We start from the raw sequence: 27,774 nt of genomic DNA, 5'->3' as shown, positions 1-27,774 counted from the left end.
AGAGTCCAGCGCACAAAAACGGCAAAAAATGCAAAGGTGATCGTGGAATTTCAGCTGTGCAAAATAGAAACTTGCGGGGGAACCCATCACACTTTCGTCACCTGAAGTTTTGTCTTTCATAAATGAAAGTCCGTTTCATACACATTCCACTGCAAAGAAAACCAGAAGTGACCATTCACAAGGGTTCAATCTCTGCTACACACACACACACACACACTCACACACACACACAAACACACACTTTATCTCTGCTGGGCTCCTGCCCCGGGGTGGATTCAGGGGTCCCACAGGAATGGATGGCTTCAGCACAAAACAAATGAGAGAGTCGAATTCTTTTTTAGCTCATCTGCCAGGCATCTCTGCCAATGTCTAGTATAGCTTTATTTTTATACATACATACTAAATTACAATCACATGGTATACAGAATACATTGATTAATAATTGTTTTTATTTCACTATTGTTACATATTTCTAGGCAATGATTAGTACATTTCTATAAGCTATAAATCAGGTGCTAAGTCACGTTAAGTACAATTATACAATAACTTGACCAGCTGCAACAATATTGGTTCAAGCTTCTAGAAAGTCAAAATTAATCATTCTATTTTACCCAAGTGTCTACTGTCTAGTCAAACTTTATTTGTCTACTATATTCATATACTAGATAAATTCTAACTTTATTTTTCTGTTTTTCACCACCTGAAGGTCAGGTATGTAAGAGGAATGGAAAGTTTTTCTATTCTATTATATGAAAAGACTAGGGAGGTAAAGTAATGGATTAAGTGAAAGCTAAAAGGTGCTTTTGTGTATAGTCACTGTTTTCTACCTATTCATAAGTCACAATTTTTTTTTTCCTAACATTATTTATAGAAGGGAATTTTTCTATAGACTTAGCCCTTTTGGGGGAATATTATAGCCAGTCTCATATGTCTATGGGTCCTGGCAAGGGGGGTTAATAGGCTATTTTGTGAAACTCACACCCTCTGTCTCATTTCCAGAGAAATCACTGTGAATTTGCATGGAAAGCACGGGGCTATTATCCCTGTGCCATAAATGATAGCACACACACCCAGAAAAGGGGGGGGGAAGAAAACTAAATTAATTCAAAAAGTTAAGGGGGGAAGTATTGTTGCGCCTCTTCATTGTTGTGACTGTGTCAACCAGTAGCTGTTGACAGACTCAGGACATCTCCCCCATTTTTGTTTTTTAAATGAAGTCTTTGAATTTGCACCTCTGTTTTGTGGAGACTGTTGTTGAAGAGTCGGACAATGACTGGAAGGACAGGAAGAGCGATAATTACCACAGCTATTATTATGCCTATATCGGTAGTCATAGAGGGCAGCCATGCATAGAAAACATACTTTTAATACTTTCAACAAATTGATTAGCTACTTCTGAGGCAGAGACTAAAGAGCCCGAGCGTTTTAAGTTTTATATTTGCTGATGTAATCTTTCCAAATCTAAACTAATATCACTATTATTTCATACACCTAATAAATGATTCTGTATATTATTCCATGCTATGATAGACTGGTTGTATTCTAAAGGAGTAACACATATCCATTTAAACCCTGCATGGCATCTAAGAGTCATCCTAACCTTCATAGCTAACAGCTCATTTTCTATGTGAATAAAAGCCTTCTCCAAAGCACGCACTTTCATTTCTAACTTCCTGTCTATAGTCTCCAGTACTTCTAAAGCAAGACATATATTTCAAGATGAGCTATCCACATGATTTGCAGTGTGAATTGATTGAGCTAAAGCAGTGGTAGAAGCAGCTACAAATTCTATAACAGCAATAAGAGCAGTAATTTCTAAAATTAATTCTGCAATAAATCACTTTTCTTGATGGTGAGCATGCACTTCAGAAGCAGCCTGTAGTGCATGCAACCCTGGGTCATCATACCAAGGCTGAGACAGACTAACAGGTAACATCACGTAAGGCGGCTGCTGTAAAATAAACATGGCTTGAGCTTTGGTGTCATAAGATAGACAGTTTGTTAAAACACAGTGAGAGCAGGAAATGCTAAACATAGAATTATCAGTGATGACAGAAAAATTACTGTCCATTGTAGCAACCAAGAGCACATAAGGAGACTGTACACAAGCCTGAACAGAAATATTTTGAACACGATAAGGGTGAGGCCTAACCATATGCACAGTGCAGCAGCTGCAATTAGTTGCCAAAGCCTTGATATCTGGTGGTTGATTCATTCTGGTAAGTCAGCTGTGCAGGTACTCATCCAGTAGTTTGTGAGCATGTAATATATTTATTTAAAGGATTATATTTATTTGTCTAATTATATACATATTTCATTTTCTGTACTAGTATTCTATAATCATGAGCAAAATAAAGACTAGACCAATCTTGTACAGTGAAATTAACAGCATATGCTTTGTAATTCATATAATTGGGATATGCACATTCTTGCCATGGGGGGAAACCAAGTCTATTCTCCACAGACCACCAGTAAGGCTCTTGAATTGCCTTTCTTGGAGGATAAAATTTACATGGGTGAAATCTCTTTGGGGGGCAATGTAACAGGATTATACTCATAGGGGTCAGGGCCTCCAGGCATTAAAATTATGAGAGACCATAAGTCTCTTGCTAAGTGCCCAGGTTTATTACTTTTAGAAGAGTCAGTCAAAACAGTCTTAAGTGTAGTAGGAAAACACCCAGAAATCTTGAGAGTATTATTAAACATAAAACATATAGGTACATTATCTGTTTTTTCATGGAATGAGAAATTTGTGTTTTATGCACGATAAAAGAACTGGATGATTATTTCATGAATTTAGTATGATTATTAAATACAAGTATATCATCTCCTCCCCAAGTAACAGGCTTAACCAATCACGGATTTTGAATATAAGCCCAATAAGACTCATTTTGCCCATTAGCCCCAACAACAAGTATCTGAGTTGAAATCACAGCTAACTTAGCAACAAACATAGTAGTAGGGTTACGATGTACATTTCGTTAGTCACAAATTAAATCAGCCCTCTCAGATAGTGTCTTCAACTGGCCCCAAGTTGGTGGGTTGCCGGTTTGAATAGAGTAAGCCAGCCGTTGACCACGATAGGGAGGTTGCCTAGCTTTCTGTAGGGACAATTGTTGCATCGCTTGGGTAACAGGGTCATATGGAGAGTTTCTTAATGGCCTTTGCTGGACAGTCACCGATGACGAGGGTGGCACAAGAGTTTCCTCCTGGCTGAACGAATAAGGAGGAGGATGGAGAAAAGGAGGAGGCAGTGGTGGCAGCGGAGTCCTCTGGTGAGACATGGCAGATTAACCAACCCGGAATTCAGAGAGGACAGTGAGTGTCTTGTGGGAATGTCAAGCATACCCTCTCCCCTGGGTTAGAACTACTTTAATTACAAGGGTATGAGACCTCTGGTTTCTTACTGACTGTTCTTTAGCTTGTTTCTCATATTCAGCTGTTGATCAGCTCCCCACACATCTTTTACACCTGGACTCAAAAAAGATAGGCAGCTTTGCCTGTGCCAGGGTCCCTTGTCTGGGTCACAGCAGCAGAAGTGAGAAATTGCTGCAGGAACCTGGCTGGGGAAGGTTTACCATGGCAGGACCCCCCAGCAGGTGTTTAATGTGTGACCATGGAAGGTCAGAAGCTCAGCAGAGCATGAGGTTTAAGCAGAGAACCTTCCCAACTCACCTTCCTTTAAGGATTCCTTCTTCTTATTCTGAAAAATGCCAGAATTCTCTGAAGGAAAGAAAGAAGAAGCCAGGTCAGCAGAGCCCAGGTCATCCCTGCTGAAGTCTCACCTGCAGACACTAGGACCTACACTTCCAGGCCAGGAGTGGCAGCTTCTCTCTGGGTGGCCCAGGACTTCCTGCATCCAAATATCCTGAGATCCTTGTGGAACCCAGAACCCCTGACCTCACTGCATGTCTTCTGAATGGGGCTCCCTGAATAGAAAGCTAGAACCTGCATTTTCAATAAGCCCCTTGGTGTCTGTGATGCTGTTTAGTCCCTCAATGCCCTCACCAGGGAAGGACATGGGTCCTTCCTGCTGCCCTTTCTCTCTCTTGCTGGAGGCCCCTCCCTCCTGTGTCTACTCCCAGTCCTGCCCTCTCCCTGGGCGATCTCACATTTCACCTAGAGAATGTTCAGAGTTCTGAAATTTGCCTAAGAACCACATCTAAGTGTGAGACAAGGGACAGAATCTCTGAGGAAGGGAACATAGTGAAAGCTGTGCTCCATAGAAAGAGACTGATAGATACGTGAATTCCAAACTGCCCTCTTGATGTTCCACTTATCTGTCAGAACTCACCCTTACTGGACTATCACGCCTGAGGCAGAGGAATTCCTAGAAGCTGGCAAGCCCAAAGCATTCTGGACATACCAGGCCTTTTGATTCAACACCCACTTGCTTGAGATTCTCCCTTACCCTTATAAATTCGTTCCTCATCTGTAACCGGTGTTCTTCTCCCCAGAGAAGGGCCCAGCAGGGTTTCTTTCTTCCTTCCAATAAAGCCTGTTACTCTGGTCTTTTGGACTCCCATGGCTTCCAACATTTGGTGCCAAATCCCGGGACAAGGTACTAAATGCCTGGACGATCCCTCTTTGCTGTCCAAACAAAGCCTGGACAAGCAATTGTAGGTTGATTGGCCGGCAGTCTAACCCTGTCCTGAACCTCCGCTGGACCAGAAAGGCAAGGACTTTCTCCCTTCCCTCTCCCGGTTGGCTTTAATTCAACCCATAAGTCCCTAATCCATCGTCAGACGGTTTTCTCCGGTCAGCCTCACATTTTGAGAGGTTTGCCATTTTTCTGTTCCAGGGATAGCACATTCCAAAAGTCTAAGTGCTTAGCCAAATCCCTCCGCATTCTCTTTTGAGCTCCTTCTTAGGTGGTGATGACCCTAAGCAGGATGACTCCACATTCCCAGGAGAGCTTTCTTCTTTCAGATTGTGATTGGAGGCGGGGACGCCCTCTCTAGATACTAATCTCCACATTGGGCTCTTTGTAGTCAAAGCTATCTGACCAAACCCCATTGGGCTGTCTTCTACTCATTTTTCTTTGGCCATACTGCCTGGCCACAATATAAACTAGACAATGACTCACATTGGACTGAAAATGGGACATTTGATTTCAACATACTGAGAAATCTAGATAATTATGCCACTGGACTGGGAAAGCTTCAGAAATTCCTTACATGCAGGCTTCCTTCTACCTTCGCTCCTGTCCTTAATTTCTGTGCCTTCTGTTCTACATGCAGGCTGTTTTTGGCCAAAGAAACCTCACCTAAACCCTCTGTTTCTAATCTCTCTTTCTCCACGAACTCCCAACTCTCTTCCCCTCTTGCCTGACCCCCGGGGGCATCCCTTTCTTGGGACCCCTCTCTAGTCCCTCTGCAAATCTCTTCCACTCAAGTCTCTTCCCACCAGAAAGTCCCCTCTCTTGGCAAAATCCTGTTTCTCATTCACCTGCAAATACCAGTCTCTCTTTCTCCTCCCCTGCTGGCCAGGGGCTCCTCTTTTCTCTACTGTGTTCTTAGACCCCTCCTCCCTCCTTACAGAAGGGTGGCTCTGTCTCTTAAAACTTAAAAAAGCAGAATTATCTATTGAGCTCTATGAGTAATCTGTTTGTCTTTTTGTTTGTCAGAAAATATCTCTAGTATAATTTTAATTGAAACAAGTAAAGCATGCTCATTTAAATTTCTTAATTTAAGTCTTTGTTTAATGTGTAACCGTGTCTGTTTCTAAGGCCTTAAACCAATAATTACCCACCTCTTAAATCAAGGCTTACTCATCCCCTCCCTGCAATACCCCTATCCTTCCTGTTCAAAAACCTTCAGGGGCCTGACCTGTGGTGGCACAGTGGATAAAGCGTCGACCTGGAAATGCTGAGGTCGCTGGTTCGAAACCCTGGGCTTGCCTGGTCAAGGCACATATGGGAGTTGATGCTTCCTGCTCCTCCCCCCCTTCTCTCTCTCTCTCTGCCTCTCCCTCTCCTTTCTAAAATGAATAAAAAAATAAATAAAAAATAAAGTGAAGCAACTATGACTTGATACTTCTTGTTCTCTCCCCTCCTCTCTCTGTAAAATCAATAAAAAAAAAAAAAAAAAAAAAAACCTTCAGGGGCTGGCCCTGGCCGGTTGGCTCAGTGGTAGAGCGTCAGCCTAGCGTGCGGAGGACCCGGGTTCGATTCCCGGCCAGGGCACACAGGAGAAGCGCCCATTTGCTTCTCCACCCCTCCGCCGCGCCTTCCTCTCTGTCTCTCTCTTCCCCTCCCACAGCCAAGGCTCCATTGGAGCAAAGATGGCCCGGGCACTGGGGATGGCTCTGTGGCCTCTGCCTCAGGCACTAGAGTGGCTCTGGTCGCAACATGGCGACGCCCAGGATGGGCAGAGCATCGCCCCCTGGTGGGCAGAGTGTCGCCCCTAGTGGGCGTGCCGGGTGGATCCCAGTCGGGCGCATGCGGGAGTCTGTCTGACTGTCTCTCCCTGTTTCCAGCTTCAGAAAAATGCAAAAAAAAAAACCAAAACAAAACAAAAAAAACCTTCAGGGGCTTATTGTTTCATACAAGCCTTACACCTAATCAATAAGGCAGTAATTACCTTCCATCCAGTAGTCCCTAATCTCTACAAGTTACTGTCACACATTCCCTCAAACACCACTCACTTCACAGTCCTAGACCTCAAGGATGCCTTCTTTACCATTCCTCTACACCCTGACTCTTACTTTCTGTTAACCTTTATTTAAACTGACCTGGACACTATGCAGCCCAGCAACTTACGTGGACTGTCTTACCCCAGGGCTTCAAAAACAGCCCACACCTGTTTGGGCAGGCACTAGCTCAGGATTTAGCAGCATGAAATCTCAAAACTAGTACTCTCTTACAATATATAGATAACCTACTCCTCTGCAGCCCCTCCCTGCCTGCCTCAAGGAGACACACCACCGCCCTTCTTAACTTCCTCGTTGTAAAGGGATATGGTGTCTTCTCTGCTAAGGCTCAACTTCATTCTCAGTCCATAGTCTATTTGGGCATCGTCTTAACCCCACCACCTGAAGTCTCACCCTAAAACAAACTCAGACCCTCCACAGTCTCCAGCCACCTACCATCACAGATCAAATCTTTTCTTTCCTCAGTCTAATAGGTTTCTTTAGACACTGAATTCCCAATTTTGCTCTCTCAGTCATGCCCCTCTATGAGATCTTCTGAGTATAGCTTTCAAGGTCTATAATGACCAAGGAAGTAACAGAAAAGGCAAATAAGGCCCAAAAGAAGTCAGAAAATAACAGCTTCTGGCTCCAGTGCCCAAAGGGCTTCATAGAATTCCATTAGGGCCCTGCTCCAGAGTGGAAAAAAAGGTCATTGAACAGAAGCCTGCGAGGCTTCCCAGCCCCACCAGTAGACACATCTGTGCTGTGAAAAAGGGACATGAGAAGGTAAGCTGCCCCCTTGCTCCATGGAGGGAGGGTTCAGTCTCTTCTAGCCCTGCTCCAGTTACCTGTGACCTGACCTTGCCCAGCATGCTGAGACTTGCCACTGAAGGCCCAAGGACATCATTCATGAGCCTAAGGTATTTCTTCCAAGTAGCAGATAAACTGATCTCATTTCTTGGAAACACAAGGGCCATCTACTATACCTTGCCTAAATATTTAAGTTTTATTTATCCCTCGAAGATCTCTACTGTGGGTATTGACAGTCTGATTTTATTGCTTTATTTAATGTATAGTATCTCCATTATTCCTCTTGTCTCAATGCCCCATGCCTATTGTAGGCTGGGACCTGATTCTAATTCCAGCTAGAGGCAGTAGTCACTAGGACTTAAACTCTAACTGCAAAGTGTAGAAATGTAATCACCCTTTCCCTAAGTACTTGCAGGATTTACAGGTTTCTCAGCAAACCGTTCAAAGACTGTCCAAGAGGCGCTTCCAGCAGTACATCACCCAAGGACTGATTTTCAGGTGGACAGGTCCACACATCGTGATCCTGACAACTCCCACTGCTCCTAAGGGTGGCTCTTTCCTCCACCCTGACCACCTGGTACTCAGAAACAGAAGCAAAACTGACCCCTTATCCTTCTATTCTCTATTCACCTCTCAACTTGCCTCACCCAATCATGGGCTTTCTACTCGTGTGGGACCAACACCTATATGTGTCATCCTACTAACAGGACAGATACCTGTACCCTAATCTCTCTCACACCAAATATCAACCTAATCCCACCCCATGAGCCTCTTCCAGCTCCTAGTACACTAACCATCAATCTAAGGACCAAACAAGCTATACAGTTAATTCCTCTTCTTGTTGCTTTAAAAATTTTCTATAAAAGTAGGTCTAGGGGAAGAGAGACTGGCCACTTCCCTGTCTTATTTCTACTCTCTCTCTCTCTCTCTCTCTTTCTCTCTCTCTGAAGCCCAGTGAATTCATAAACATGGAATCAGTGGTTTCGCACAAACTAGGTGTCTTGACTATTGCCTTTCATTGGTCCACTCACTCTCCTATTTATTTTTCTAACTTTTGGACCCTGCCTCTTATGTTTGTTCACTAGTTTCTTACAGAACCACTTGCAGACTTTTATCAATCAGAAAATTGGAAAAATCTACCTAACCCTACACACCAACCCTGAAATCTGCCCTCACGAAACAGAAAAATCTGAAATCTTGTATCAACAAACCTCCTAAATCCTATCTTTCAACCCCTACTGATCCCGTAACCCTAAACCTCTTTTGTATCCCTGAAGAACTAGGAGAATGAATAGCATTCACCTCTTAATGCTTCTCAGTCTTTTTACCCTTCACATAGTAAGGGGACAAAATCGCTGGGTCTTCTTGGCTGAAGAAGAGCCTACAAACGGACATGAAACATTTCTTTTAGCTCAAGCTAACTGCTCTCTCCAGGGCTGCCAGGAAAACATATCTTTAACTTTACCATGGAAGAACTTTCACCCCTGCTATACAACACTCCTTATCTCTGCATTCTTGATCTCCAAATACTTGCCCCCTTATTTTTCAAGTTCCTACAGGCTCAGATGAGAGAAATCTCTAGGATTACCTACAATCAAATGCTCCTACACTCCTATTCCCCAATACTCCAAGGAGAACTTTACGAGGGAAATATCAAATATGTAGGGATGACAGCAGGAAGAAGCCACCCCTCAGCCCCAAGAAATTCCTTCCTGAATGTTCTTCAAACCCCCTTCCTTTTAAACCACACAATTTCAGTCCTTCTGAAAACTTAACACCAACAGGTTCCCTGTCTCTAAAAATTTCCACGTGTCCTCCCATTCGAGAGGAACCAGACCAGCACATCTCATGAGACTCATCCAGGAGACCATGTATTACCATGTCACTCTGTCCACTCGGCACTCGTAGCAAGCGATTCACAATTATTACCTCACAAATTTTTTTACTTCCTCACTCAAGTTTTCGAAGATATCACCTGGTTCAGATGTCACAGAACAAAAACTGACGACCTCTTTAACTGAATGAGGGACTTGGCTTGCCAAGGTTCTTTTCTTGAATTCTCTCCAGAAGAAACAATAATTTTCCAATTTTTTCTTCTCTTTCTCCTCGTCACCCATCACCGTATATTATAAAATTAATAACTGCCTTTCTTTTATATGTAACCACAGAGTTGAGAAATGACAGATATGTGAATTTTGAACTGCCCTCTTGATGTTCTGCTTATCTGTGAGACCTCACCCTTACTGGACTATCACCCCTGAGGCAGAGGAATTCCAAGAAGCTGGCAAGCAGCCCCTAGAAGAAGCATTCTGGACATACCAGGACATTGGATTCAACACCCAAATACTCGAGATTCTCCCTTACCCCTATAAATTCACCACTAATCTGTAACCAGTGTTCTTCTCCCTGGAGAAGTGCCCGGCAGGGTTCCTTCCTTCCTTTCAATAAAGCCTGATACTCTGGTCTTTCGAACTCCAATGGATTCCAACAGAGACCCTATTGATCATGGTGACTCAGTATCCAGGAGGAGGAGCTCCAAGGAGGAATTGGTCAGGTGTAGTTGATGACGACCAGGTGGAGTAATTTTGCTGAAGCACTGACTGCAGTGGGTCAGGGGTGGACGCCAGGGATGGGGGAGCAGGGTGTAGAAGATTCTCTATCAAAGTGGGCTGTCAGGGGACAGACTATCAGAAGAGGACACATTTTGGGGAAGGGTTATGAGACGACAAACACCTGATCTTGTCTTCAAGTCATGAGAAGGATGCAGGTGAACTGGAGAGAGTGAGGATAAATTAGGGTCAGCCATTTTGAAGACATTTTTAGCTACAAGATCTGAGGAGAACATCTCGTCAACATTCATAGATAAGATGAGGACAGAGGGATTCTGATCTTCTCCAAAGTCTCATAGCAAGTGCTACGGCAAATTATCAATCCATTCTACACATTATCTTTCTCCCCTATTTGTTATGAGGATTATATTGAGCCCAGTGCACAAGGACGGCAAAGGATAAAAAAGTCAATCATGGGATTACAGCTGTGCAAAATAGGACCTTGAGAGGAATCCCATCATGATTTCCTCACCTAAATTTTTGTCTTTCATAAATTGAGAATTGAGAACTAGCTACAGTAGCATGGCTGGGGAAGGTTTACCACTGCAGGATCCCCCAGCAGATGTTTATATGTGTCCATAGGGGTCAGAGGCTCATGGAAGCGCAACATTTACTGCACTGGACCCCTCTTTGTAATGGTTCCTTCTTATAATCACCCTTAAGTCTGGCCTGTGGGTACTGACAAGCCACACGTGACTCCTAAAGGGTAGGGCAGGAATTGTGGGCAGTGCTGTGAGGTAAGCATTTGAAGTCGACCTCATGTAGTTCACACATGTTAACACATGCAAAACGAATTATTGACAATGGAGTGGAACCACTGACCTCCACAATGATATAGACTTCAGTCTCATTCTCTCTATTGCAACTGACAGCACCTCATTGACTGCAGGACCCATTCTGCATACTATGTTAAAGGGGGATATTATAGGGAGCAGTGTGAGATAAAGACAAAGAGAGACAGAGGAACAGAGAAACACAGAGACAGAGAAGGACAGAGAGAGTGTGAGAAAAACTGTTATTTTGTGTGGTGCTATGCCCTTATCCCTGAGTAGCAGGACCCCATGTGTATTTCACAGATCTCTACCTGGGACTCAACAATTTAGTAAGAGAGAGCTAAGAACCCTGAATTTGTGTCGCATGCATTCTTAAAGAGAGGAGTGAGTGAGGGAATGATTGAAATTAGAGCTGAGCAAAGGGTACATCTGGAATTTAAGCTCAATTTTCTGTGTTGCGTGGGTATTGTTTCTGAGCTTTTCAGTTTCCTCCCCACAGGCCTCATGTTCCCCCTTAGTAAAGCCTTACCTCGTGAAAGGGATCCTTTCTGAAATCTAGCACAGGCTAGGCACGTGGTCCTCTCACTTTCTCAGGCCCCAGCTTTCTTTAGGAACACTTCTGAGGGTTCTGCCCTCAACTTACTCCCCCCTTTCGGTTAACCCGTTGTTGCTCCATCCTGGTCCATCCCTGCACTTTCCTGACCCATCCCACCCTCACATCCTATGCACAGGAATCGGGTCTTGGTAGCAGGGTACCTCTGCCCTGCTCCACAGATAATTACACTTAGGACCCCTCCTCAACCCCAGCAAACACACAAGACTTAGGGGTTGAACAGTCCTTTTTGGTCTAGAAGAGAAATAAAGTTCCCCAACCAAGAGTAAGTCTCTGAAGACAGGGATTCTCTCCACTCTGCTCCTGCTTCCTGAGCCCCACGTTCCCCTCCCCCAGCACCCTCAGCCCTGTAGACCAGAGCCCAGTGCACAAGGACATGGGTCCTTCCTGCTGCCTTTTCTCTCATCTGCTGGAAGCCCTTACCTCAGATTTCTGCTCCCAGTCCTGCCATCTCCGTGGGCATTTCTGACATTTCACCTAGAGAATGTTCATAGTTCTGAAACTTTTCTAGCATTCACATCTAAGTGTGTGATAGGGTACAGGAGCCATGAAGGAAGGAGACAGAGTGGAAGCAGCCCCATAGAAGGAGATCCATGGATCAGGGTACCATTGTATGCAGAGGGGAGGAGCTCCAAGGAGGGCGTGGTCAGGTGTGGTTCATGATTACCACCTGGAGTAAATTCTCTGGAAGATAAACTGCAGTGGGTCAGGGGTGGACGCCAGGGAGAGGGAGCAGAGCGTAGAAGATTCTCTATCGAAGTTGGCTCTCAGGGGACAGATTATGGGAAGAGGACACACTTGGGGGAGGGGTTATGAGATGGCAGTGACCTGATCTTGTCCTCAGGTCATGGGAAGGACCCAGCTGAACTGGAGAGAGTGAAGGTGGATGTGGCTCAGCCACTTTGCCTGACACTTATGTCCCTCAGCTCTCGAGAGAAGGGGACGTTTCCATTCACAGATCAGAATGGGACAGAGGGAATTTGATCTTCTCCAAAGTCACATAGCAAGCACTACTGCAAATCGTTGAAGTGCTCTTCATCTTACTCTTCTCTCCCATTTGTTATGAGGCTGAAATTTTTTCATGAAAGTGTAACGTGTACTGTTCTGGGCCATCCTTTCTAAGAATTCTTTCTAGTCTATTTCGACCTCAATTGTAGAAAAAGGCAAGTCCCATTCTCCCTCTCGTGAAGAGGACAGACGTACAGGCTCTGCTGAGAGCTTGGCTTTTTGATTCCTAACTTCATTTGTTTTCCTTAGAGAAAGAACAGACAGACAGACAGACAGACATGAACAGACGACAGGAAGGGAGAGAGATGAGAAGCATTAGTCCTTCATTCCAGCACCATAGTTGTTCATTGATTGCTTCCTCATATGTGCCTTGCCCTGAAGGGGGGTCCAGCCAAGCCAGTGAACCGTTGCTCAAGCCAGCAACCTTGGGCTCAAGCCAGCAATCATGGGATCATGTTCATAATCCCACACTCAAACCAGCAACTCCACGCTCAACGTGATGAGCCTATGCTCAAGCCGGATGATCCCACACTCAAGATGGTGACCTCCAGGTTTCGAACCTTGGTCCTCTGCATCCCAGGCCAATTCTTATCCACTGCACCTCCACCTGTTCAGGCTCTATCTAAATTGTATTCTCACTTGTCAGCCTTATAAACCATATTTTTGAAGATGGAATTGAGCCACTGCCCTCACAAGATTAGAGAGTTCATCCTCATTCTATCTACTATTTCTGACAGGAGGACCCTCATTTATTCAGATGTTGCAGGAAGGATACTATAGAGATGTATTTGTGGGGGGGGAGAAACAGAGAGAGAGAGAGTGATGAAAAGTTTTGTTATGTCTGGTGAGGGCACTTTCAATCTCTGAGAAACTGGACCCCAGGTGTATCAGGTAGACCTCATCTGGGCCTCAACATTTAGGCAGCAAGTAGTGGTCAAGGATATTGAGTTTTGTTGCATGTGTTCATGAATGAATGAATGAATGAATGAATGAATGAATGAATGAATGGAAAGTGGGCTGACCACAGTGCCAATTTGAAAATAAAGCTCGGTTTTCTGAGTTGCTTGGAAACCTCCCATTTTAGCTCTGATCTTTGCCATTTCCTCCCCAGAAGACTCAGGCTTCCAAGTTAGTGAAAACTTGCCTTGCAAACAGGGTTTCCTGGATAGTGCTAGAAAGAGAAAGACAAGGGGTCATCTTCTATTCTCATCCCCAAGTTTGCTTTACAAACATTTCTGCAGGGCCTTTCCTCTGTTGCCTTCTCCCCTTGCTTAGCCTCTTCCTACTCCATCCCAGCTCATCCCTCCATTTTCTTGACCGATTCTGGCTCACTTTATCTCTTCTCAACCCTTTCCAACCATTCCTGACCATTTCTGTCCCTTCCTGGACCTTCCCATGCCACAGGAACTATGGCCAGTACCCAGGGCCAGAGTAGCAAAGGCAAGAGCCCTACTCCAGCTCAGATGAGTATATTTGAGATCCCTCCCATCTCCAGCAAACACACTCTCACATTCTGTGTTGATGGCATGTCCTTTGCTTCCTAAAAGAGAAATGAAATTCCCCACCCAAGGATTAGTCTCTGAAGAATCTCAGTTTCTCTACATTCTGCCCCTATTCTGTGATCTCCTCTTTTCCATCCACCTCTGCCCTTTGCCCCAGGGACCAGAGCCTAGTGGCTCAAATGAGGATGGCTAAGGTAATTATGGGGCATTTCAATTGTGCAAAATGAGGCCTCATGGATGGATCACACCCACTCTCCGGGCTTTAAAATCTCCTGTGCACTTGATCTCATCGATTGCAACAGGCATATCTATGATCATAGATAGAAACAGTAGTCATTACTCACCATGGCTTAGTCTCTGCTTCCCCAACACACACACACATGCACGTGCACACAGAAACACACACACACCTATCACAGTTTTCAAAGGAGATAGGTGCTTTCCCTGTGTCAAGGGCCCTGTGTCTGCGTCCCAGCTGGGGAGACAATGAGCTGGTGGAGGAGCCTGGCTGGGGAAGGTCTACATGTGGGTCTGCTGGGGTTGGGCCCCTAGCAGGGATTTTATTGCTGTCTAACGGTGGTCCAAATATCAGCACGGCCTGAAATATAAGCAAAGACCCTGCCCATCTCACCTTCAGGAAAGGTTTTCTCCTTATCATCCTCTGCGATATGAAGAATGTCTGCGAGGAAAAAGCCAAGTCAGAAGAGCCCAGGTGACCCCTGCTGGAGTCTCTCCCATCCCCACACCTGTACTCAGCCCCCACTCATTCTGCTCCCAGTCAGGGGTGGCAGATTTTCCCTAAGTGGTCTGGACACACCTTGCATCAGAAATACCTGGGCCTTGGCCAGTTGGCTCAGGATATAGAGTGTAGGTCTGTCATATGGACATCCTGGCTTCAATCTCTGGTCAGGGCACACATGAGAAGCGACCATCTGCTTCTTCTCCCTCCCTCCCCCACTTCTCTTTCTCTTTCCCTCTCATAGCCAATGGCTGATTGGTCTCAGCATCAGACTCGGGCTCTGGCGGTAGCTCAGTTGCAGGTAGATCCCAGTCAGGGCACATGAGAGAGATTCTTCTAGCTATCTCCCCGCCTCTCATTTTAAAAAGAATGGAAGGAAGGAAGGAAGGAAGGAAGGAAGGAAGGAAGGAAGGAAGGAAGGAAGGAAGGAAGGAAGGAAGGAAAGGAGGGAGGGAGGAAAGAAGACCTGGATGCTTGTAGAAACTCAGAATCCCTGACTTCACACCACATATTCTAAACCAGACTTTTTTTTATAGGAACAGAGACAGGGACAGAGAGAGAGACATATAGGGACAGACAGATAGGAAGGGGAGACATGAGAAGCATCAATTCTTCATTGCAGCACCTTAGTTGTTCATTGATTGCTTTCTCATATGTCCCTTAACCAGGGGGGGGGGGCTAGAGCAGAGTAAGTGACCCCTTGCTCAACCCAGTGACCTTGGGCTCAAGCCAGCGACCCCATGATCAAGCTGGTAAGCTTGTGCTCAAGCCGTTTGAGCCCACACTCAAGCTGATGTCCTTGAAGTTTCGAACCTGGGTGTTCAGTGCCCCACTCCAATGCTCTATCCACTGCACCAACACCTGGTCAGGCGAATTAGAGTTTCTAAAGAGGAAGGTAGAATCTGCATTTTCAATAAACACCTGAGGTGATGGTGACCTACTTTAATATCATTGCAGAACTGATTTAACCAGGGAAGGACATGGGTCCTTCCCGCTGCCCTTTGTCTCACCTGCTGGAAGCCTCTCTCTCCCTTCTCTGCTCTCAGTCCTGCCCTATTCCTGGGCGGTGCCACATTTCACATAGAGAAATGTTCAAAGTTCGGAAACTTGCCTAACAATCAGATCTAAGTGTTTGAGTGGGGACAGTGTTTGTAGTAGGATCTTCTATAGACGTAGCTGGATTTAGGATCACACTTTGCCTAATGAAGGAAGAAGACAGCGTGGAAGCAGCCCCATAGAAGGAGACCCATCCATCACGGTGCTGCAGTATCCAGGGGGAGGAGCTCCAAGGAGGGCGTGGTCAGGTGTGCTTGATGATCACCACATGGAGGAAAATCCCTGGAGGATGGATCTCAGTAAGTGAAAGCGTGGGCAGCAGAGAGGGAGTGAGCAGAGTGTGGACGATTCTCTATGGAAGTGGGCTGTCAGGGGACAGACTGTGGGAAGAGGACACTCGGGTGAGCGGTTATGAGACGGCAGAGACTTGACTCTGTGGTCAGGTCATGGGAAGGACCCAGGAGAGCAGGAGAGAGTGAAGGTGGATGTGGCTCAGCCACTTTGCCTGACATTTATGTCCCTCAGCTCTGGGGAGAAGGGCTCGTTTCCATTCATAGATCAGATGGGGACAGAGGGACTCTGATCTTCTCCAAAGTTACACAGCAAGTGCTATGGCAAATTATAAAACTTTTTTTCACATTATTTTTCTTTATGATTTTTTTATGAGAATGATATTAGTTCATGGACGTGAAACATTTACTGCTCTAGGTCCCTCTTTATAAAGGTTCCTTCCAGTCATCCTTAGGACTGATTTGTAGAAATACACAGTCCCGCACGCCCCCTAGTGGTCAAAGTATGACATGCAGGTACTGCTGAGAGATGAGCTTTTCCAATCTAACTCCCTTTAGTTCTCACTGTCAACACTTATGAAAATATCTATATATTTGCTCTTTGTTTTTTATATTTTTGTTTTTTGCAAATGGCAGGGACAGAGAGAGAGACACAAACATCAAGGTGCTTCTGTATGTGCCCTGACCAAGGAATCAAACCAGCAACCAGCACACTTGGAATAATGCTCCAACCAACAGAGCTACGCCGCCAAGATATGAAACCTATTATTGCAGATGAAGTTGAGCCACTGCTCCCACCAGATGGGAGAGTTCAGGTCCATTCTATCTATTGTCACTGGCAGAAGGTCATTGATAACAAGAACCCCTTTGACCAGATATTGCAGCAAATCATCTGCAGGGACCTGCGTGTGTGTGCGCGCACATGTATGTGTGATGGAGTGTTTTTTATCTGTGGCGGGGACACCTGCCCCAGAACTCCAAGGAGCTGGACCCCAGCTGTCTCCGGCTGACCTCTACCTGGGACTCAACATTTGGGCTGGGAGGGGCCAATAATCCTGAGCTGGTTGTGTTGACAGCCTTCTCATTTCACCCTGGTTTGTCGTTGCTATATGATGCTACTGGTTCTCCCACATGGAGTAGAACCCAGATTGTGTGTGGCTTGGGGTGGGAGGGGGTAGCACTGTGAACTTTCGAGCATAGTGAGGGACAAAGAGATATAGAGTCAATTAGCATTACGTGGTTATGGCACCTGCATCTGCCGTTTTCTCTGTTATTGTGGTGATATCTTAGGAGCTTTACCATAAGATTGCGGGTAACCAGGGAGGGCTTTCTTGCTCCTCCAGGTGAGCTCCTGAGTTAAATAGACACGGTTGGAATTAGAATCACACTTTGCCCAGTGTTAAGGACACCTTTGTATTGGTCTCCCATTTTTTCCCTCTCTATGTAGGATCCTGTGTCTAACCTCCCCAGAGCACATTTCATTCAGGCCCTCCTTGGAGGTGGCAGTGGTGGTGGGGTGTGCATGCCCCAGACAGCTGAGAAATGCCGCTTCTCTCTCGGAGCAGGTGGAGAAGCCAGGTTGCCCGATCATGGTCCTTCCTTTCTCCTTTCCCCCCAGGGGAAGCAGACCCGGCCCCCACCTGCCTGCTCCAGCCTCTGCTCACCCCAGCCTTTCCCCTTGATCACCAGCTGTTTCCTCCTGTAGGCCACCACCGAGCCCTGCGGCACCGTCAGCTTCTTCTCTCTCACTTTGTGACCACCGCCCTGTCCTTCACCCTGGGGACAGAAACCAGGTAACACCGTCATACATGCATGTGGTTTTAACTGTCAAACACCCTGGAAAGTCATGAGGAAAGGAGTCAGCAGCCCCTCCCTCACCCACCCGGCTCCTGATCTCTAGTTCCTGCTCTTTCCCTGTTCCCCCATATTTACCTTCACGTCCCTCAGACTCAGGTTGATATGGCAATCATTTGAGTTTTGTCGATTCAAGTATATTTAGTCACTTTCCCTTTTTGATTATTAGGGTTTCGTTTTTCTACACATTATAAACCTGAAGCCATAGACAAGAGGTAAACACCCAGCTACAGCCTATTCTAGCGTCTATGCAGTGCAAGTGACATATCCAATCCTAGGGTTCTCTCAGTGCCCTGTCCCATCCAAAGGGACTGTCCCATACTGAGAGACTCTTATGAGTTTACAGCCCAGGGGCCCAAGCTCACAGAAAAAAAAAGAAAACCTGGGACCTATTCAAGGGAAGACAGAATATTTCCCTCCTCGTACATCATACCACCCTATCACTAAAGCCGATTCACCAGAGTTCCTTTCATCATGTATATTGTGTGCAACTTTGAACAACAACAGAAAATTACAAGGCATATTCAAAGCCAACAAACAACAGTTTGAAAAGACACAACAAGCTGAGTATCAGAATCAGATATAACATAGATGCTAGAATGAAAGGACAGGGAATTTTAAACCACTATGATTAACAGCCTAGGAGATATAATGAAAAACACAGACAAAATGCTAGAGCACATTGGAAATGTAAACAAAAATATGGAAAATCTAAGAAAAAACTCAAAAAGAAGAGCTAGAGAAATTAAAAGTACTATTACAATAATAAAGAGTGCCTTTGATTGGCTTATTGGTAAACTGAACACACGTGTAGTAAAATCTCTGCACTTGAAAACCTCTCAGTAGAAATCTCCATTCTGAGAAGCAAAGAGAAAAATGACTTAAAAATGAAACATAATATCCAAGAACTGTAGGACAACTACAAACACAGTAACTTTCTTCCTCCAGGACAAAGTCACCCAGCTTGGGAAAATTAGTTGACAATTTAGTTTCTTTCCTTCTGTTACTAAACCTTCTAAGTGAGGACAAATTACACATAAGATATATATAATGTGTAAGCATATTATAGCACAAACTGTTTGATAAATGAGTTTGTTTATATAATTAAACATAATACTGTTCGTTATTGCGAGTGACCTATGTAGATCCGACATACTTGAGGGTATTTCCATCTCACCCCTTCTACCACTCTGCCCAGGACGTCACAGCATTCAGGGTCTGTCACCGCTGAGGATGCTGTGAGTGGTCCCTCATCTCCTCCCGCGTAAACTGAACATGGACCCAGTGCGGCAGCCACCCCTTCAGATTTCCAGAGTCCATCACTCACCCAAAGCAGGTGTCATACCACATAATTCAATCTAGTTCCTATTATATCGATAGGTGTCCCCATTTCATACCTTCAAAAGAACTTTCAAATTGATGCACAGTTTTCCCAAAATATTCTCACTGCTGAGATCCTTCAGCTCGGTATCCTTGAGCAGTTCCACGATTTCCGTCACCACATACAGCTTCATCCTTGCTTTTCGGCACTGCCCCAGAATTGATGGCTCTGGGTCCCTCAGTTTCCTGGGGAGAGGAAAGGGTCAGAGTGGGAAGAGGAATCCTCTGAAGTTATCCTGGGTACTCTCCTCAGGACCAGGAAGGGTGCAGAGACTTTGGACTCTGTCAGGGATTCCCTCTGTGGGTAGAATAATATTGGTATGTGGTCAAGTTACAAGGAAAGAAAAACTTCTTTGCTATGCGGGATGGAGGGGCCCCATTTTCTGAAGGGGTTGTGGGAAGAAAACTGCATGTCATTGCTGAATGGCATCCTCATTTTTCAAGATTATATTAGTTTTATTATGGGGGAGTTTATAGATGTCTATGAGAAGGCCTCTCACCAGAAGTGGTCCTCAGTGACCAGAGTCCTCAGGAAGCCCTGCTGTCAGAGCTGGGGAATCCCTCATCCACACGGTCCAGGGGCTCAGTCAGGGTGCGGGGGGAGCACGTGGATCAGTACGGTGGAGCAGGAAGATTCTGGGTGGTTTTTCATGACAGGCACATGGGGAGTTTATAGATGAGCTGTTGGTAGGTGGCTGCAGGGCTGACTGAAGATACAGGTCTGGGAGGGGCAGGGAGGGGTTTGAAGCACTGAGGGCTGATTTCATCCCCATTTCTGTCCTGAGACTCAACTCTGGTTCCACTGACAGCCCCCCTGGGGTGGGCGCCCTGGGTAACAGCCTCGTGGGATTCTGAGACCCCTAAGTTGCTTTCCAATGACGGAGGACACTGGGCCTCCAGTGTGGGTTACCCCATTACCTTTGGGGGGAAGTCAAGCCTCTTTCTGTGTCTCTAAGATGTGATGTCATCTGACATTTACTCACCTCCAAACCTCATCTCTGTCCCCTTCATCCTGGTGGGCTAAGCTTCCACCTCCCTGATTCCTGCTACTCCAGAAAATGCCAAGCTCCACCCTGTCCCAGGGCTTAAACCCGTGATGGCAAACCTACGACACACGTGTCAGCACTGACACGCATAGCCATTTTCAATGACACCTGGCCGCATGTGCCGCATACCAGAAAAGTATGAGGCCACATGCCAAGAAGGACGTTTCATCCTCGGCTTCTGCACGGCCAGGTGCAGTAGCCGAGGATAAAACATTGGCTGTAGTGTAGACACTCTGTGCCGGAGGTCTGTAGGCCATAACAACAGAACTCGGCACAGAGCGTCTAGTTCTGGGACTTCCGGTTAGGCTGTTAGGGGATCTTTGACCTCACTTCCGGCCAGCGGAGCAGGGAGCAGCAAAATGCCACTGTGGACGCATCTCTGGGGGCCCTGTGATCACCATTACCAGCAACCACATAACCACAGCAACCATCATCCAATCTACTGTTCTGGGGTGTCATGGATTTCTAATTGACCATCATTACTGAGATAAGTGAGGGGGAGGCTGGGAGAGGCGAGGGCCTGTGCTATGGGTGCCGTTTCTCACCATTAGAAATAGCAGCAGCCATCTTAATTTACATAAGATGCAACTTGCAGAATTTCAAGACAGCATCTGGGCTGAGGTGTTTGTCGACTTGAGGTCAAAGCTTGAGAATCTGGAAAGGTGCCCCTTGGAAAATCAAGAGGAGTGCCACTACGAACAGGAAATTTGGAGTGCCTGGAACTGATTACCAGACACTTTTAGCACCGTGAAAAATATAGCAATGTCTTTACTCACAATTTTTCCCTCTACATACTTTTGTGAGACCTTAGTCTCAGCATTAAATAATATCAGAACCAACAAAAGAAACAGATTGACAGATGAAATTAGTAGTGCTTGCTTGGGCTTGAAGTGTACAAAATACCATCCTTCAATTGAAGATTTAGCCAATGAAATTCAGCAACAAAAAAGTCACTAATAGGCAGATTAGTTAAAGAATTCCCCCTCCCCCTCACTTATCTTAGTTCACGGCACCCCACACAAGTTAAATAATATCAAGACCAACAAAAGAAACCGACTGACAGATGAACAAAAAAGTCACTAAGCAGGTAAGTTAAATAATTCGTTTTTGGTTTAACAAATACAGTTATATGTTACAATCATACATTTTTGTTATTTAAACTATAAATATCATGAAATTATGGTTTTTGTCTCAAAGTGACACACCACCCAAGTTATGCTCAGTTTTTTGGCGAATTTTGACACACCAAGCTCAAAATATTGCCCATCACTGCCTTAAACCCTCACCTGGCCACCTTCTTCTTTGAGTCTTTTATTCTTCAGGTCAGAGTTCAGCGTTCAGCTCCACAGAGACCCAAAGAAATTCCACCCCCATCCAGCCCTCCTTCCCAAACCCTTAACTAATCCTCAGAGCTCCCTCACGACCTGTAACTACCTTTAGGGGAAACGCATGCCCTGCCCCACATTTATTTGTTAAAAGTATCTACTTGCCTTTCTTTTCGCATTTCAGGTTTTGACCTCAGGTTTATATATTTTTCTTGGACTAGAAAATAAAATGCATCCCTGAAATTGGAGCCTCTTTAACCGATGAAAGTAATGTACAGGACAAAGTTTATCTTCCTTTCTAGCAACTAAAGAAATCCACATACTCTTTTACACCATAAACAGTCTTTATAAATGTAAGTTCTAGGAAGTCTTACAAAACACCACAAGTACAGAAATTGTGCCTCCCCCTCTTAAAAGAAACTTTTAGTCTCTAATTAGCTTTGATTCTGATTAGTTGTTTGCTTAAGTAACTCTGCATTGATGGAAATAACATTTAAACTGAAGCCCTAGCCTGCTGGCTCAGTAGTAGAGCATCAGCCTGGCATGTGGAAGTCCTGGGTTCAATTCCTGGCCAGGGCACACAGGACAAGCACCCATCTGCTTTCCCACCCTTCCCCCTCTCCTTTCTCTCTATCTCTCTCTTCCCTTCCCACAGCCAAGGCTGCATTGGAGCAAAGTTGGCCCAGGCACTGACAATAGCTCCATGGCCTCTGCTTCAGGTGCTAGGATGGCTCCCGTTGCAATGGACAATGCACCAGATGGGCAGAGCATCGACCCCTGGTGGGCATACAAGGTGGATCCTGGTCGGGCGCATGCGGGAGTTTGTCTCTCTGTCTCCCCCCCCCCCCCCGCTTCTCACTTCAGAAAAATACAAAAAAGAAACAAGTTTATATTTAAATTGAAATCTTGGTTCCTAAAACACATAAGGAAATCAATTCCTTTTTGAAGATCTGTCATCTCCCATGTCATCTCCAAGTTCAATTAAATCCTAGGACACAGGGCAAACTTTATTCTAATCTAAGGAAGCCACTGCCTTCCTTAAACTAATACTTTAATTTATTCTTATTGCTTATTTGCTCACTGACTGCATGTCCCCTGCCCCAGTAAATATGTTTTAGGACAGGGACTTTTACTGGTCTTGTTATTACTCTATTCTCACCTCAAAACAGCATAAGGAAGGACAATTGCAGCATTATTAAAATTTATTAGATCACTACAATCATTAGTGAATGACTGTATCAATGCCAGAAGAGCAGTACGATCAAACATGCCATTCTCTTCATTCTGAGCCTCAGGACAAAGTCTATCAGACACCCCCTCGCCCACGGGGACAGCACCGCTTGGGGGCTGTTGATCAGCTCCTTCCCCTCCTGTGTCCTCACCTCTTAAGAAGTTCTGTCCACGTTTCATATGGGATGGTGACAATCTGACACTCGAAGGAGGACCCATGGAACTGAGTAGCCTCCCCTGAGAAGCTCACACCTGCCCCAGCATCCATACTGCCACCCGCCTGCTGCTTGTTGAACACAGTGTCACTGAAGAGGACAGGACCTTTCACAACAGCATCTGGGAACAGACAAGGGGGCTGAGCGTTAGCCTGGAATTCCCTCTGGACCAGCTGGGAGATGGATGGAGACGAAAACATTGAGCCCTCATCGCCCCACCCTCCTACTCAACTGAGTCTCTCAGCCAGAAAGCTAACTCATCAATTCATCCTGTGAGTGTACATTACTACTGAGGACAGTGCTTGTGTCCACCCAGGGGCTGGATGACAGAGATAATGTCCTACACCTAAAAAATGATGACATCACTTGCACTTGGGTCCAGGAGATCTACAAGAACATCTCTCCAGGTACAGGGTCAGCCCCAGGAGGTGGATTACAAGCAGTAAATGTTTGGGACTTGGAGCCAGACTGACTTGGGTTTGAGTCCCACACCTCCCAGTTCCCAGGTATGTAACACAGAACAAACCATTTTATAAGCTTTCACTTATTGTTATGTAAAATGGGGATCATATTCCTTGCCCAAGAGGCTGCTGTCAGTATTAAATGAATGTGGGGTCATGATTAGTAACTTCTCAGATACTCTTAGTTCCTTGCCCATTGTCCATAGGTGAAGCCAATCCTGAGGTCCCCCTGTGTGGGGGTCTCAGAATGTCTTGAGTATTGCACCCCTTCCCTCTGACCCTTGTTTGCAGCCCTGGCCTCCTACGCCCCCGGCTGACAATACCTGGGACAGAAGTGCCTGGTTCAAGGATGTGCAAGAGGGAGACGTCAAGTGGAGTGTCAGGTAGTTTCCAAAACAGTGAGAGAGACTTATTCCTCTGTACCAGAGTGAAGCAATTTATTTTGGTGGCATTCGTCATGTAACTGACAGGCCTGAGTTCTTTGTCTCCAGTCTCTTTGACCAACTCCTTGGTAGCTCTCTCAAACATGGAGGGCATGTTGCTAGGAGCAGAGAGAAGAGAAGTACAAAGACCAGGTGAGTCTTACAGATGAGATTAAATGAGTTTTCATGTGTCATTCAGAAAGAGCTGACAGTGACTTGAATATTTCATAGCTTTTGTCCTGTCTCCAAAGGGAAGGAGCATACATGTGCAAACGGTCCCCACATCAGCTGGGGCTGCCCTAGGTCTCCCTTAGATAACTATCTAGCAGGGTGTCTTCAGTGAGCAGAGATGACATACCTAGACTGGCAGTCCCTGTCAGGTCAGGGGACACGTGAGCCCTGGCTTAATTGGTTGGAGGTGACAAAGAGGAGGTCAATGTCTTTCCAAAAATTAAAATTATAAACTTTCTATGTCACTTAAATTATAGCTGACCAAATCATACATTTTTTAATCACCCCTCTGGAGGACGGCTTTTTATGTGTGTGTGAGTCATATATGTTCAAGGTGGCAAAGCCCGTGCTTTTCATGATTTTATCCAGTCTTGCTGTGGCTGAAATGGAACAAGAGGGCAGCCCTCACAGGATGGGCAGGAGATGGTGAGATAACACCCCGGAAGCCGACGTTGTTGTGCTAAAAGGACCACGATTCATCTGAAAACTGTAAAGTGTGTCACTTCCCCTGAGTGGGAGGTGTCTAGTAAGGGTAGTCATCGACCTGCATGTTACTTTCATTCTCCTTTTAAACACTTTCAATTTCAAAGACTGAAGTCAGCAAGATGGCAGACAGGACTCTTCAGCCCTCATCTGCCCACAGAGGCACCGCTGTGGGGGCCCAGAGCCTGGCAGAGGTCCCAGCCCTCCGTGAGAGTCAACACCCAGGAATGGGTGCACTGAGGGGTGAGATCGAGCACAGTCACCCCACACCCCTTCCCCCAAGGCAGCACAGTGCAGGCGACACTACCCCCTAGACACATGGTGTCTCCAGGACATGAGGCACAGTGAGCACCGGCTCCCCAGCTGTGCAGGATGCTCCTAAGAGGCCTGCTTCTTTGCCAGCCCACCCAGAGGCAGATTAGGGTCGTTTGAGGCTCTAGGTGCCGAAGAAGATATTGGGCCCTTTCCAATAGAAAAAAGTGCAAAGTTGCAGTTTTGCAGGGCCCTTAAGAAGTTGCAACCCAGGGCACTTGCCCAGTGCACCCTCCATTAAATCTGCCTCTGATCCCACCCAGACCACTGATGTGGATTTCTGAGGACCGAAGTCTCTGAGGACAGGTGGACGTCATGGACGGGTGAGTGGGTAATGCAGACGTGGGACATACACGTACAATGGGATATTACTCCGCCATAAAAAGAATGAAACCTTCCCTGACCAGGCAGTGGCGCAGTGAACAAGGCATTGGCCTGAAACACCAAGGCTCCTGGCTGGAGTGTAGGATCCTGGGCAGGACACCATGGTTGCTGGCTAGCCCAAATGTCACAGGCTTGAAGCCAAGGCTGCTGGCTTCGGCCCGAAGTTGTTGGTTCAAGGCCAAGGTCGCTGGCTTGAGCAGGAGCGTCGCTGTCTCGGCTGGAGCTCCCCCCCCCCAAGCACATATGAGAACCCAATCAGTGAACAACTACGGTGCCGCAACAAAGAACTGATTGTTCTCATCTCCCCCTCCTGTGTCTGTCACTGTCCATCCTCTCTCCCCGCCGCTCTCTTTCTCCTGCTTAACAAGAAAAGGAATGAACTCTTGACATGTGCGTCAACACGGATGGACCTGGAGAGCCTTATGCCAAGTGATGTAAGTCAGATCAAGAAAGACAAGTACCATAGGGTTACCGTTGTGTGTGGAATCTGGGGGGAAAAATCAAATGACTAAACAGATCATAGAAACAGAATAAGCTGACAGTTGGCAAAGAGAAGAGGGTATAAACATGGGTGAAAAGAAATTGTATCAGAGATACACCCCTTAGCGTAGGTGGGTTAAGGTCGGTGGAGGCCCTGGGTGCAGCCGCTCGGGGCCTATGCAGTGTGGTGCGTGTATATTATGTAATGAAATAATGAAAATAAGTGAATATAAACATACTATCAGGTCTTACCACTGATTGTAAACTTGTATGTAATTAAAATTGCACATATGAAACCAAACTTGGCGTCATTAGAAAAAAGTGTAAAGTTGGGGTTTTGCGGGGCCCTTCAGAAGTCAGGGCCCAGGGCATGTGCCTGGTACAACCGCCATTAAATACACCTCTGCCCCTTAGCCTTCCATGGCTGCACACTGCTACCCAGAATTCCTCTTCATCAGGGAGGACTCGGGGAGAAGTGCTAACTTTGGGGGTGGGGTGTCAAACTAGAACAAAACAGAAACCCCTCTGCTCGTCTCACAACCCTACTCTGAACATCGCTGTCTCTGACCACAGCATCCTCTCTTCTTGTTCACCCCTGGTCCCGGGTAGAACTCACCAGGCTGTATGTGTGTGTCTTACAGGAAAAGGTTCCGATGAGCGGGCTCGTCCAGCCTCCAGACGCCGCAGGTCAGACTCGCTCCAGAGATCAGAGAGCTGTGCTCTGTCTGTCGGGGATTCTTTCCGGCACCAGGTCCCTGACCCACTTTGCAGAGCAATGTCCTGGGAAATACGACAGGAGGCCCTGTCTCCCCCAGAGGACCAGGTCTGGGCTGAGGTCTGGGTCTGGCAATCTCAGCTCCCAGGTCAGATGCAGGGTGACGGAGATAGGGGGCCACACTCACCTCCGCCTGGGACCACACTGGGGTGACAAGTAAACTAGGGAAGAATCGACCTGAACATCCAGCTGCAGGCTGGCTGAAGAGATGTCTGGTAACCAAGGACTCACATGGAAGCCACCTCAAGACTGGCGGGAAGAGGGGAGACTTGGAAGAGCTGGCCCGGCTCCCAGAAGCCGTGACTGAGATCCTAGAGAGATGTCTCAGCAGCAGAGTGGAGTTTCTCCTGATAAAGGCGGGGCCTACACAAAAAACACAGCACCCTCAGCTCAGAGCATCAGCCCAGGAAGTGGTGCTCACATAACATCCTGCCTTGAAAAGCCACGTTTTCCTGCAAAGAAACCAGAGACGCAGGCACCGTCTCAAAGGCCAATACACAACATTTTGTATTTATGTATACAACTGGGCAACACGCCAGCGTTCTAAGGGCCCTGCACTGACTCTTGGACGTTCTAGAAGCCAAAGAGAACTTATCTGAGCTGTTTGGGATGAGTTATGTGAGTCCAGGGAAGCCTGAGGGGTTTGGGTCCATCTTAGCTTAGAACCAAGATGATCATGAACAGCCTGCAGCTTCCCTGTCCCATTCCCTGGCTCTCCCTCCTGGAGCCCCGACATCCTCCCTGAGGGATGTAAACGGGACAGTCCGGAGCAGCAAACGTGCAGCAGCAGAGAAGCACCCTGGTCCTCCTACACCGAGAACAGCCTCTTGCTGGGGAAGCAGCAATGTGGGGACCCTGAGAACACACTCCATCTCCCTCCTGAAGCGGGGAGACAGCTCCCACGGCCTCCCCCTGACACACCTCACACAGCAGTCTCCTGTGGCTGCGACGTCACGGGGAACTCTCCATGCCTGGCGTGGTGGCCCAGAGTCAGCGACGTCAGCTTACTTAGGATTTCAGGGGAGACTGAGGTGCAGGTGGCAGCACATGTTATTTTCTTCAGAATTCTGCAGTAGTTGGTTCTCTCTTCAGGTTAGCCTTGATCACAGGTTTCCATGGAGACCTCTTTTCTGGCCCCTCCTTGCC

General features: G+C 46.4%; 1 protein-coding gene across 1 annotated transcript; it reads right to left on the bottom strand.

Moving 5' to 3' along the window:
* Positions 1-351: 351 nt before the first annotated feature.
* Positions 352-27,774, bottom strand: LOC136329467 (gasdermin-C-like). Its single transcript, XM_066265669.1, has 9 exons — positions 27,550-27,774; positions 26,470-26,991; positions 23,865-24,082; positions 23,018-23,201; positions 19,282-19,450; positions 17,695-17,806; positions 14,577-14,624; positions 3,676-3,723; positions 352-3,272 (listed from the first exon to the last, which is right to left on the bottom strand). The coding sequence occupies exons 3-9, from the start codon at positions 24,076-24,078 to the stop codon at positions 3,139-3,141; spliced, it is 909 nt and encodes a 302-aa protein (XP_066121766.1). The 5' UTR covers positions 24,079-24,082; positions 26,470-26,991; positions 27,550-27,774; the 3' UTR covers positions 352-3,138.

This window comes from Saccopteryx bilineata, chromosome 3, assembly GCF_036850765.1.
Source record: "Saccopteryx bilineata isolate mSacBil1 chromosome 3, mSacBil1_pri_phased_curated, whole genome shotgun sequence".
In the NCBI taxonomy this organism is placed as follows: domain Eukaryota; kingdom Metazoa; phylum Chordata; class Mammalia; order Chiroptera; family Emballonuridae; genus Saccopteryx; species Saccopteryx bilineata.
Note: the sequence above shows the minus strand (reverse complement) of the source record. Positions and strands in the feature narration are given on the sequence as shown.

Excerpts from the sequence above, each read along its gene's own strand:
- LOC136329467 (XM_066265669.1), bottom strand. The coding sequence starts at position 24,078 with ATGCCCTCCATGTTTGAGAGAGCTACCAAGGAGTTGGTCAAAGAGACT. Across the intron at positions 14,625-17,694 it reads GATCAAGGGGAAAGGCTGGG|ACATTCTTCATATCGCAGAG; the intron begins GTGAGCAGAGGC and ends TTTTCCTCGCAG. Across the intron at positions 3,724-14,576 it reads GGAGAAAACCTTTCCTGAAG|AGAATTCTGGCATTTTTCAG; the intron begins GTGAGATGGGCA and ends TCTTTCCTTCAG.